General features: G+C 40.5%; 1 protein-coding gene across 4 annotated transcripts in view; it reads right to left on the bottom strand.

Annotated features, from left to right (window-relative positions):
• Window positions 1-224: 224 nt before the first annotated feature.
• HMGXB4 (HMG-box containing 4) overlaps window positions 225-12368 on the bottom strand; it is a 31428-nt gene continuing 19284 nt past the window's right edge. For 2 of the 4 annotated variants that reach the window (XM_024743489.1, XM_024743488.1), the window contains exons 6-11: window positions 10343-10424; window positions 9324-9388; window positions 8206-8311; window positions 7163-7332; window positions 2821-2943; window positions 225-2317 (exon numbers count right to left, since the gene is read on the bottom strand). In XM_024743489.1, the coding sequence (XP_024599257.1) occupies window positions 2273-2317; window positions 2821-2943; window positions 7163-7332; window positions 8206-8311; window positions 9324-9388; window positions 10343-10424 (591 nt within the window). In that variant the 3' untranslated portion in view covers window positions 225-2272. The remainder of the gene's footprint in view (window positions 2318-2820; window positions 2944-7162; window positions 7333-8205; window positions 8312-9323; window positions 9389-10342; window positions 10425-12368) is intronic. The other 2 variants (XM_024743487.1, XM_024743490.1) reach the window with 1 other exon arrangement.

The following is a 12368-nucleotide window of genomic DNA, read 5'->3' as shown; positions in this document are numbered from 1 at the left end:
AGATGAGAGTCCGCAACGTAAAAGTTACTAGAAACAGAGCAAGATGTTTGTTAGGAAGATGGCTATGATCAGAAACTTGACCTCTATTCCAAACGGATTTTTTTTTAAAGAAAATTATGGTAGGATATAGTGTGAAAGACAGGTTTAAAATTTCATAGCAACTTTCGTTAGCAACAGGGAAAAGATAGCTGACACTGGACTACAAATATTAAAAATGTGATTTTTAATAATATAAGTACAAAATTTTATTTCTTTATACAACTGTAATGGGATTTGGATCAAACAGCTAGAATTTATTTAAAAAACAAAATAAAACAATGATATAAAAATTTCAAGAAGGTCTGAATCCAAAGTTTTTCCTCTAATAGTACCAAATACCACAAGGAACAGATTATTATACAAATGTGTACAAATTTTAAATACAAATACAATAGGTTTGGATTTTAAAGGAAAACGAACAAACAAAAAGCAGGTCCTTGTCAGGACTTCATTAATGTGTACAAATGACAATGGTAGGACTGACTTCTTTCCGTACTAATCCACGTCTCCGAGGCCCTTCCTTGATACCCTGTGTCAAACAGAAAACTGACATGGGTACAGAGGAGGCGTGGGATAGGTGCTAACACACAAAATTAAACCAGGATTTCTGCTCTTCGTGATTTTGGTTCCCAAGAATTCCTGTTTCCCAGTTAAATTTCAAAACTGCTCTGAGGTGAGAAAGGCATTAAGCAGCCAGAATACCTTTAAGAAACGCAGCCCTGTGACCACACTGGTGGGAAAAAAGGAAAGAATTAAATAGGATGCAGCAGAATTAAATAGGCTGGCGGCACTGTCCTCAAAGATCTACTTTGATGCTGCAGTGCTCTGTCCAGGCCAAGGGAAGAAAGCAGTCACCTCAGAGCTTGGTTTTGACATGGACTCTCAAACCGAATTTAAAAACAACGCTGAAGTGCTCAACTGTTTTCTCTGGAACTGGGAAGCAAAAGCCTGGTTCTCTGGAAATAAGGGCAGCTGGGAATGGTAACATTCCTTTTTATTTACTTTCTTGACATTATTCATTTTTAAAGAACTAGAATCCCAACATAATGATTCCTTTTTGAGGCACGATACCTTAAAGTGTAGATGATTTGGAGTTTGCAGAGGAGACCAGAGGAAGGAAGGGAGGCAGAAATGACAAATCTGTATCTTCCACATGCTGTTGCTGGTGGAGGCTCTTGTTTTTAAATTATATATACAGAAATTTACAGGATAAATTAAAATCTAAGAGAGTTTTAAGAGTTAAATACACATAATTAAACACACATTCACACACGCACATAAATAACCCTACATGAGAACAGAGTACTTTTTTCGCAATTTGCTTATGTGTGGAATGCAGAACGCTGTGTATCTGCCCAGCAGGGGAGCCAATGAGATGAACCCAGGAATCAGCCTGGGCAAAGCTCACCTTCCACACCCACCAAGCAGCTAAGCAGCAGATCTGTGAGCTAAGCTGACGAGGCCAATGTAGATACCAGCTCTTAGTTCTGCAGACCAAATGCTCTGGGTCAGCTCACAATACAGGCCATTCAACTGGTGGCACTGACAGCTTTACCCTCTCCAGGGCTCACAAATCTCCTTGGCTCCGGCTGAGGCTGCCAATGGTACCGATGACTACAATAAGTTTTGCGACATGGACACTGGTAGAGCAGGAATTGGAATGAACCCCCTACTAAGTTCACTTAAGCCATCGCAATAACTTTCAGATGGGAACGATGTTATCACTTCCCACCTAGGTCACTTCAAGTTGAAAAGCTTTGTACTTTCAGTTAACTGACATCTTCCCATAATCTTTCCCATTACATTTCAGACTGTAAGACAGGTAAGGCAAATGGTCAGTGATGGGTCTGGAGGTACAACTGAGTTTGGAAAAAAATCACATTTTAGCTGACCTTAAAGCGATGCACTTGGCATCCAGAACAAGCCCCCAGCCCCCAAGTTACACTGATTTTTAAGGCAGATTTATCCACCACAGTAGAAGAATCCCAAGCCCATATTCACGCCAAGGTTTCCTCTTGGCTAAACCTTTGCCATTTCATAAAATTATTAAAAGCAAAGTAGTTACAGTCCTATGTATATATTATACATTATATATATATATATATATATATATATGCATATATATAAAAATTTAAAACCTACACCCAGATGCCAGTGAAGGGATCTGGAACAGTCACATATACACAAGCCAGCAACAGGCAGGATAAGGTTTCTGTCCCAGGAGTCTTTGCTGTCACAGTCCAGGCATGATGTAAGCAATGTTGTCTAGTGTGTTTGACTGCAAAACAAAGGAAAAAGGTTCAGCTGAAGAGTATTTTACCTTAGTTCCCTGAGACATATTTTTTGTTCAAGGGAGAGAGATGAGAAAGAAAATCTAGAGTTAGAGAAAACAGGGAGAGAGAAGATGTCACGCCATTGTCTGCTATGCTGGGAGCTTTTCTGCTGGCTTCTCCCATTAACCCTAGTAAAATAGAGGCAAGAGACTCCTGTACTTTCTTTGTCTCTGGAAGAGAAAATAGGCAACACAGGAGGTGCAGTACCTTAAGGGCTACAATGCTTCTCTCCAAAGGAGAGAAATCTTAGGAAACGGCGTGTTCGCTGTTTCACTGAAAGCCTGGCAGGCATTCAACACTCAGTGTCATGTTCATGGGGCGACAGCCTATGGCAACGCTGTATCCAGGAAGCCTTATGGGCTTGTGCTTGACAGGGCTCATTAAGGCAGGGCCTCTCTGGCTCCCAAGGGGTCTGGCCCCCAAAATCCCAGGAAACAAGGAAACTCACCAAGACCTGTTTGGGACAGCCATTCAACTCAGGTAGTTGTGTGGTCAGACATGCCAAGGGGCCAAGCGCACAGATGATGGAATCCAGAAGCACTGACAAACTGCCGGACACAGCAACCATGCCCTGAAAAGGAGAGCGTGACAGGAGAGGACTGAAGCTTGACTCACACTCCTGAGGCTCCCTCCAGGCTCTGGGTGAGTTCCTTGCATGGTTCTTTAAGTCCTGGGTGGTTCTATTAAATTGTGGCAGAAATGGAAGGTCTTTGCTTTGATAAGAATACATTCCCAGGTTTCCTTTCTATATTCCTAATCCACTATACCCTCTGTGAGACCTTAGGTTAGTCACTTAGGAACAGTAGGAAAAAACCCCAAAATACCTATACCGAAAAATCGTAAAAAATGCCTCATCTATTCTGGAGACCTGCTGGGAAGATTTGTGGAGATCATGTATGCAAAAGTATTTTTCTTATGAACTCCGCAAATATAGCTCAAATGTGATAACCATGAGAATTCTACACATTAACATTTAACACAAACACACACACACACACACTTCTCCACATATGTGGCTTTTTTGATAGTGGATGATACCACTTTTCTGTTCTTTTTAAAATTTAACTTATAAAATGCATATTGTTTATATCTCTGTGATTCAAAGACATAGCAAATAAGATTGCTTGCTACAAATAATGCTGCCCAGCTCTTGTATAATCTGCTTCAACCAGAAGTACCGTGAGGGTATGTCACCTAGGAAGGCAGCACAGAAGCGTCCTTCAGAGAATGAGCTCTGGGCTTGAGATGCAGGGTTGAGAAACTGGCTATATCCCACTCACCGAGAGGGGCAAGCGGCTTTCTATGCTGTGCCTGAAAAACACTGTACTGACAGCATCTGTAGCACGGAGTGGATTAAGTGAGACAACAGACATCAAGTACCTGGGGTGGTGCCTGGCACCTGGGAAGTGCTCAGAAAGTATCAATAATGATTACTGCTATTACCAACATCTTCATCTCCAAAACTGCCTTTCTGGCTGCCTGCTAGGGCTTTCATTTTGGATATTTCTCAATCTCAACATACGGTAAAGAGAAATAACCTACCCTTCCTCCTAGCATCCCTTCCTCTGCTAAAATCACCACCATTCACACATCTGCCCAGTCTCAAGGCCCTGCCACCGTTGACTTTTCTTTCCCTTCATTCTCCTTGTCCAATGTCTCCCCCAACTTCCGAGGCAGGCAGCAAAGGGTTAAAGGCATGGATCCTGAGGTCATGCCACCAAACTCAAGGCTCTGTTTCAGCACTTATGGGCTAAACTCTAGAGAAAGTTCCTTAACCTAAGTCTGTTTTTCCTTTTCTAAAATAAGGGAACACAAATTTTGTTTCACAAAGTTGCAGTGTGAATTAAAGGAAAGGATCCATGTACAGCACTCTGAACCAAAGCTGCCTGAGTGAGCGTTCAGCGGAAGACAGCAATTAGGAATATTATTCCATACTTTTGCCCTACAGTTAATGACAGCTAATATTTTATGTTTGACTCTCCCAATAAGCAACCTGAGAGTAGGAACCAAGTCATACTCATTTTTATATCCTTCCAATAAATACTGGGGTTCTACACAGAGTAAGCTCTCAATAAATATTTGTTAAATTCAAATCTCTGTCATGTCTAGTCTAGATTATTGTTATAACTTTTCCCTAATTCTGGTCACTTTTCACTCCCAATCTAAAATAGAAGATATTCTCAGTGAAAACCAAATGAGAGCTCTGATCATTCCTCCCTACTCAAAAAATTCCAGTAGTTCCTGAGCAGTCATTTCCCTCTGTAGTTTGGACTATGCCCTTAATATTCAGCCTTCCTCTACCCTATGCATTGGATCTTCTAGTTTTTCATCATTTTAGCAATAAACCCCTTTGGAAATAAAATGTTAAGTGGAACCCCAATATATAAAACAGCTAAAAGATCTGGTTGAAGTGGGAATGGGGGGTCTAGAGTCCCACTGGGTCTCTTTTGGCCCATCTCTGCAGAAAACTCCAGGGCCGAGAAGCAGATGTTCTCTTGGTTTACGATGTCTCTCTCCAACAGCTCCATGATACCAAGTCCTGCTTATCCTTCCAGGTCCCGCTGGAACCCCACATCCCCTTCACAGAGCCTCTCCTGACCCCCTAACTCTCTGCTCTTGAGCGCTACTGTAACTGCTTCAGGTGGCACAAAGCCGCAGAATGAGAGCAGGCTGAGAAGTGGGGCAAGCTGTGCTCGGTCACAGCGAGTTGTGTAAACTTGTAATAATGGTCACTTAATTTCATTAGGTTTCAGGTATTCAGTCTTTAAATGAGCAAACTGTATAAATTAGTGTTCTTTAAAGTGTAGTACGTTTACTAATTTCAAGTGGCGTAGAGGTGAACATTAATTATTTGATATAAATCCATTTTGAGATATATTAGAAAAAAGATTAGAGTATCTCACTTGTGATATCGAGGACATCATTGTGAAATCATGGATAAATTTATTTAAATAAAAATATAAATAAATCAGGAGCTTGGGATGAACATACACACACTACTATATATGACAGATAACCAACAAGGACCTACTGTATAGCACAGGGAACTCTACTTAATATTCTGGGATAACCTATATGAGAAAAGAATCTAAAAAAGAATGAATATACATTTATGTGTAACTGAATCACTTTGCTGTGCACCTGAAACTAACACAACATTGTAAATCAACTATACCCCAATAAAATTAAAAAAATACAAAGTAAATAACAGTATAAAGTGGTATGTGGAAATGGCAAAATTGTGAAGATATACACAAATGATTAAAGTCTGGGAAAAAGTGGAGTATAGGGGGAATGGGGAATTACTGCTGATGTATATGGGGTCTCTTTCGGGGGTAATGAAAATGATCTGGAATAGACAGTAGTAATGGAGCCACAAATCTGTGAATATACTAAAAGCCACTAAATTCTACATTTTAAAAGGGTAAACTTTATGGTATGTGAATTACATCATAATAAGACTGTTCCTTATGTTAAAATAAAAGAGGACTAGAGATTCTGCAACATTCTTTCCCTTTTCTGGTCAATATGTATATGTAACTCTCCCACAGCAACCGCTCACAGAAGCTGGCTTGTTTTATTTGCTAATTATTTATCTATTCTATCTTTCCAATTAGATTGTAAGTTTCCTGAGGATACGAAATCATCATAATTTCTACTCCTCCCAGTTTTTGGAATAATGCCTAAGTACTCAACAAGTATTTGTTAAACTCAATGGAAACGTCAGGGAAAATCTGGAATATGGAAGGTGAAAAACACAAATCATTTAAAATTTTAACTTTTTAGGAAATGTAAGAATGTCTAAATATGAAAAATAAATAAGGATCCCAGAATATTTTATTCTGGAAATATCTATATCCATTCAAATATCTGGGCCTACAAGAAAGCAGCTGTTTTGACACCTACTAAATTTTGAGAAACTAGCCAAAGAACTTAGACAAAGCTTCATCTCTTGTGGCCTTTTATTTGTTGAATAATAATTCAACTTCCACATAAAAGCAAGTGAGTAGCTTTATATCCCTACACTGATTTCTCAGCTTAAAGATGGCTTTAGTAATTCAGACTGATTTCTTTGCTGAAATGTCCTATTAGGACCCAGTGGAAAACTGAAATACTACACTACTTACTGAGTTAGCCAGGGAGAAATATGATTAGAAATTGAATATGGTAATAGAAATGGAACATGACAGCTTTGCAGGTTAAGTGATTTTGAAATTGAAGCTTAAAAGGACACAGATCTCCTTAGGGTACATAGGACTGTATGATTCAAGTGCAGAGAAATGAAGAGCTTGAGAACCTCAATCTCCCAGTTGCTACCTACTTTCAAAGCAGTAGAGGAACACTTAATCCCCTGTACAGTCTAATCTGTCTATTGAAAACCTTGCTGGAAATGCATAGAAAAATCCAAACTCTCTTAGAAATAAAAATGATCAAAGCTTCCATGGGATTTGTACTCATTTTTCCCATTGCATTTTTAAAAAATAAAAATGAATTACAGGATTATATGTCAATTGTATCTCTGTAAAACTGGGGAAAAAAAAGTTACAGGGTAGTCTAATTTCCTTTTGTGCCATTGTTTCAATAGGACGGTATTAGTGTAAACTTTGAGAGCCAGTAGGTAGATTCCAAATCTCTAGATGTTTCTATTACCATCTCTCTTCTCTATCACCGTATCCTGAGCACCTGGCATAACCCAGCATACAGTAGTTGCTCAATGAATATATGTGGAATGAGTAAGTGGATTCAAATTATAAAAGCAACTGGAGTCATGCTGCTGGCAGTGCCCTCACCTCGGTTTCCTGCAGGCGGTGTCCAATGAGGCTCAGGGACTCTCCCAACAGCTGGAGATGAGCAGCCACGTCGATGGGCTCTGTCTCAGGGGCTTTGGCTGGCGAGGCGGGTAACAGCATGGTGGTGGGTGGGGATTTCTTTTGGGGTGACAGTACTCCTGCAGAGGAAGCTGAGAACAGAGACAAAATAGAGAAAGCTTGCCAATATTCTTCCAGATTTTCCCTTTTTATGAGCTCTACCAGGCATTAACAAAATTATGGACTGTGGGCCAAATCTGGCTCATGACTTGTTTTTATATTGGCCTGTGAGCTAAGAATGATTTTAGATTTTTAAATGGTTGTTGTAGAAAAAACAAAGAGGAATACGTGACAGAGAATGCATATGGCCCTCAGACTTAAAATATTTACTCTCAGGGACTTCCCTGGTGGCACAGCAGTTAAGACTCCAAGCTCATGCAGGGGGCTCAGGTTTGATCCCTGGTCAGGGAACTAGATCCCACATGCATGCCACAACTAAGAGTTCGCATGCCGCAACTAATGAGCCCAAGAGCTGCAACTAAGACCCAGTGCAACCAAATAAAAAAAAAAAAAAATTAAATAATAATAAAAAAATAAAATATTTACTCTCTGGCCCTTTACAGGAGAGCTTGCTGACTTCTGACTTAACATTTTCTAGGGCTTCCCTGTTGGCGCAGTGGTTGAGAGTCCGCCTGCCGATGCAGGGGACACGGGTTCATGCCCCGGTCCGGGAAGATCCCACATGCAGCGGAGCGGCTGGGCCCGTGAGCCATGGCCGCTGAGCCTGCGCGCCCGGAGCCTGTGCTCCGCAGCGGGAGAGGCCACAACAGTGAGAGGCCCACGTACCGCAAAAAACCCCACAACATTTTATAAATTTTTTTGGCAACCCTTAATATTTAGTAATAATATCTGGATATCAAGATCTGCTTCTAATATAGGCTCTTCTCCCCATTTCTTAGTGAGGAAGCAAAATTCACAGTGCTCTAGGGAAAAGAATGAAAAGAGGAGAGGGATGTGGTCACTACCTTTCACTTTCATGGAACCCTCTGAGCTGGATGCTTTTCTTTTCACAGTTGTAGCTTCTGCTTTGTTCTGTTTGTGTTGCAGATACTGAGCTTTTTGTTTCCAAATCTGCAATCAGATCAGGGCAAACAAATTTAAAAGGGCAAAAAAGTAAAAGGGAAAGCAGTCATGGAAGAGGAGAATGAAGAAGAGAAAGGGAACAGTGGAGGGGAGCAGACAGAGGGTTAATGTTAACTTTTCAGCTGGAGGGTCAGTGAACAGGCTTCAGATAGCGGTGACAGTAGCATCTTAGGAGAGGACCACGAATACCCCCCAGTGCTAATGGTCACACTGCAGCATTGATTCTGCGATCACTCTAAGGTTGAAATGTAAAATCATAGAGGAAACATCTGGCTCATCCTCATGTCCACGTGGTTTAAATATCTCTTCTACCTGCCGGTTGGAAACCCCAATACTAGGATAACAATGACACGGAAAACAGAAACTAAAGGTAATTGACCTGGGTGAAAAATATATGTTGTTTTCACCCAGACAAGCTGTACTTTAAAAAAGCAAGATGGTAATTCTAATGCCTAGACTACCTTCGTATCATCTAATTGGAAAGTGACTGTGATTCGAATATGACTATTTATCGTTGTCTTATTAGCTTTTTGACAGGAAGGTTTATTATTTGGTAATGGTTGATGAGGATGATGACCTGGAACCTACTTACCTAGTAAACATTGTCCCATGTTTTTATTATTTGCTGTGACTATCAGGTGGACCACTTTCCTCAGTTCTCAGACCACAGCTGACTAGTAGGTGTTTGTGGTCAAGGCCTCTGACTTTAGATTCTCTTTTAACACGACTCATTGCCCAAGTTACGTCATCTTTTGGCTCAAATGTCAGGTTGTTGGGAAAAAATTAGATGAGGTTAGAAGACATCCTCAGCCTCCCTGCAGCTAAATCCTCATGTAGAGTGAACTGGCACCAACTACTTTACTGCCCTCTGCTAAACCATTTTCCACCGATTTGTAATTTCTTTTCTATGTTCAGTGTTGTTTGGGACGGTGTGTCGGAGGATCACACATTTTGGAAGGCATAAGCAATGAAAAATGTGTCCGTAGTAAACTGTACTCACCAGTTTGTCCTTCTCTGGCAACTGCTTCCACACCTCAGCCAGTTTTTTGCTCAGTTCCCCAAAATCTAGCATAAAAGAGTAAAAAAAAAAAAAAAAAAACAGGAACAACCCAAAACAGTAAAGGTTTAACCATAAACAAAACAGACGACTGATAGGAGCAAAAACTAGGAAAAGGGTCTTGAAGATCAGATTTAAATAGCACAAGAGTCTTTCAGAAAACCAAACCAAACCCCATCACTTTCCTTGATTCTTTTCTGGAAGGAAGGGGCTGTTTTGGTGGCCGTGAGACAGGCTCAAATTCTCACATGTCTACTCTCTAAGGACTTATTCCTTAAGCACCTTTCTGGTGTCTTTTAATTTGATTCCACGGAACAGGGCTTATCTACTTAAGTTAGAGAAAATATGTTATGGAGAATTTGACTGATTAAGAGATGTTAGAGTTTTACCGAATTTCTGAGAGCTCAGAGACAAAGAAGAACTTCCTTAGAGCAGCTCGGAAGCGATCTTCCAGACGTGTAATGCTGTGCTTCCACACGTAGAGCGAGGTCGTGCTTTATAAAGCACATCTGTGTCTTTCACGGTGCTTCAGTGTGCCTCGCAACAACCCTGGTGAGCAGGTTGGGAAGCTAGTTCACACACCGGACAAATGAGATGCGCAGAGGGTGCGCGACTTGTCTCAGGCCTGAGGTGTAGTGTGCTTCTCCCCTCACTCACTTCCATATAGAGACAAATATGAACAATGTAATACGTCATCTCGCTCCGACTCTATACTGAGGGCAGTTTAAGGAAAAGGTCAACTGTAGAACCTTGGAAAGAAACAGCTGCGTACTTATGTACTGTGCTTTATGGACGGGGTGAACTAAGACAAAATCTACAGTGACTTGCACAACTGAGGAAAGAAATGAGATTTGTGTTCTTTTCATACTATGGGAATAAGTTTGCCGGCTGACTGGATTAACTGCACTGCTTCAGGGACACAGGTGGAAAGTAAAAGCACTAAAGATGAGAAATGTTCTTACCTATGCCTGGATGGTCGGCCACAATGGTTACACGATACTCCTTACAGAACACCTGGTAGGCCGACATGTTCTTCTTTTTTGGCTGGTACCACATAAAAATAGAACAGGGTAAGACTTAATTAGAACACACGTTGAGCAACCTTGCATCTATGGGAACAAAACAAAAAAGATACCTGCACTTTTTCATCAAGAGTGCTAAATTACTAACCAGCTTTCCTAAACACGATAATTAATTTTTAATCCATGTTACTTATGACTCAGAGATGAGTATCAGTTTTACTTTAGAAGGTAAAAACCACATGCTAATTTTAGATTTTTCAGGTTGTTGCAGCTACTTGATAATTATTTGTAACGCTCTTCATCCTTTCTACAAATGTTACATATTTCGGTTAGAATTAAGCGCTAAGAAAATCTTTACCTCTCCTTGGGTGTCTAGTTTTCATCTTCTTTGAAAATAAGAACCACATAATTTCCCTTTGCTTTGGGGCCAGAAAATCAAGAGCTAAATTTTGTTCATATTGTTCCTCTGGTTTTGATTTCTAATCTTAAAATTTTCCTGATCCTGCTTTGACTGTCACTTGTAGTTTATCGTAATTTTATTATTCACATTCTTGTGGTCCAAGGTGAGAAGCAAATAACTGAAGACAATTCTTTGGTACTTAACGTAAGATGAACCTCTTTCACTTCAACAAACTGCTTTGTACTACCTGAAATATGTTTATTCTTCACTTATGACAATTCCAAAGGCAATGCGTGATTTTTGAGAAACAAAAACAAAATGAGCTTTTAAAACCAGTTCAATGAGGGATATATAAAACAAAAGATACTATATATTACTATGCATCCCATTTTACAATTATCCATAGACTCAGGAGAAAAGAGTTTTCCTACCTGAAAAGGTGCATTAGATAGCACCTGTTCAAATCTCTCATTTTGAGGATGAGAAAGGAAACTTAGAAAAATAGTGACTTCCCTGGGTCCTGCAGCTATGCCAGTTATAACACGAGAATGGCTATAGCCTAGCCTGACCTCCAGGGCTATGCATTATGGGCCAAAGAAAAAAAATAAGTTGTAACAGAAAAAATTACTTTTCAAAAGAAAAGATTATCCCTTTGTAACCATTATCTAATAAACTGAGATGTCTTCAGTCTGGCTCTCCTTACAACCTCATCTGTAAGTATCAAAACATAATAATCAGTCCTCCATCGCCTCCCAAGATAGTCCTTTCTGGTCCTGCACTTATAATGACATAAACGGTTGGCTGGTGCTTTAAAAGCTACCGGAAACTTCTGTTTGCCTCAAGAATCTGATTTTACAACCAAAACAAACCAACAAACACCACAGTCCTGTCTCGTGACTTCAGAGTTGCACCTTGTTTTTAAATGAAGCCTGATCACACACTTTATTCACCTTAGTTCTTTTTTTAAAAAAATTTATTTATTTATTTTTGGCTGCATTGGGTCTTCGTTGCTGCGCACGGGCTTTCTCTAGTTGTGGTGAGTGGGGGCTACTCTTCATTGCGGTGCACGGGCTTCTCACTGCGGTGGCTCCTCTTGCTGCAGAGCACGGGCTCAAGGTGTGCAGGCTTCAGTAGCTGTGGCACGTGGGCTCAGTAGTTGTGGCTCGTGGGCTCTAGCGCGCAGGCTCAGTAGTTGTGGCGCACGGGCTTAGCTGCTCCACGGCATGTGGGATCTTCTTGGAACAGGGCTTGAACCCGTGTCCCCTGAACTGGCAGGCGGATTCTTAACCACTGCATCACCAGGGAAGCCCTCACCTTAGTTCTTAATGTTGTTTTCATAAAACAACTATCCTCAAAGGCCAAAGACTAGCCAAAACTTATGACAGTAAAAAAGCTGTGTGATGTCTCAGACTTTAATTCCGAAAGGAATGCTGAAACCATTTTTGAAGAATGGAAACCCTGAAACGTCTTCCAAAGTAAACTGCTTTGAATGAGATAGCGCTTCTTTGGCTACGAAAATTATGCCATGTTTGTTATAAATTTAGCTTCAAAAATTTTAGACTAATC

This window comes from Neophocaena asiaeorientalis, unplaced genomic scaffold (genome assembly GCF_003031525.2).
Source record: "Neophocaena asiaeorientalis asiaeorientalis breed wild unplaced genomic scaffold, Neophocaena_asiaeorientalis_V1.1 scaffold332, whole genome shotgun sequence".
Taxonomy (NCBI): Eukaryota; Metazoa; Chordata; class Mammalia; order Artiodactyla; family Phocoenidae; genus Neophocaena; species Neophocaena asiaeorientalis.
The sequence above is the reverse complement of the archived record's forward strand: the minus strand, read 5'-3'. Positions and strand labels throughout refer to the sequence as shown.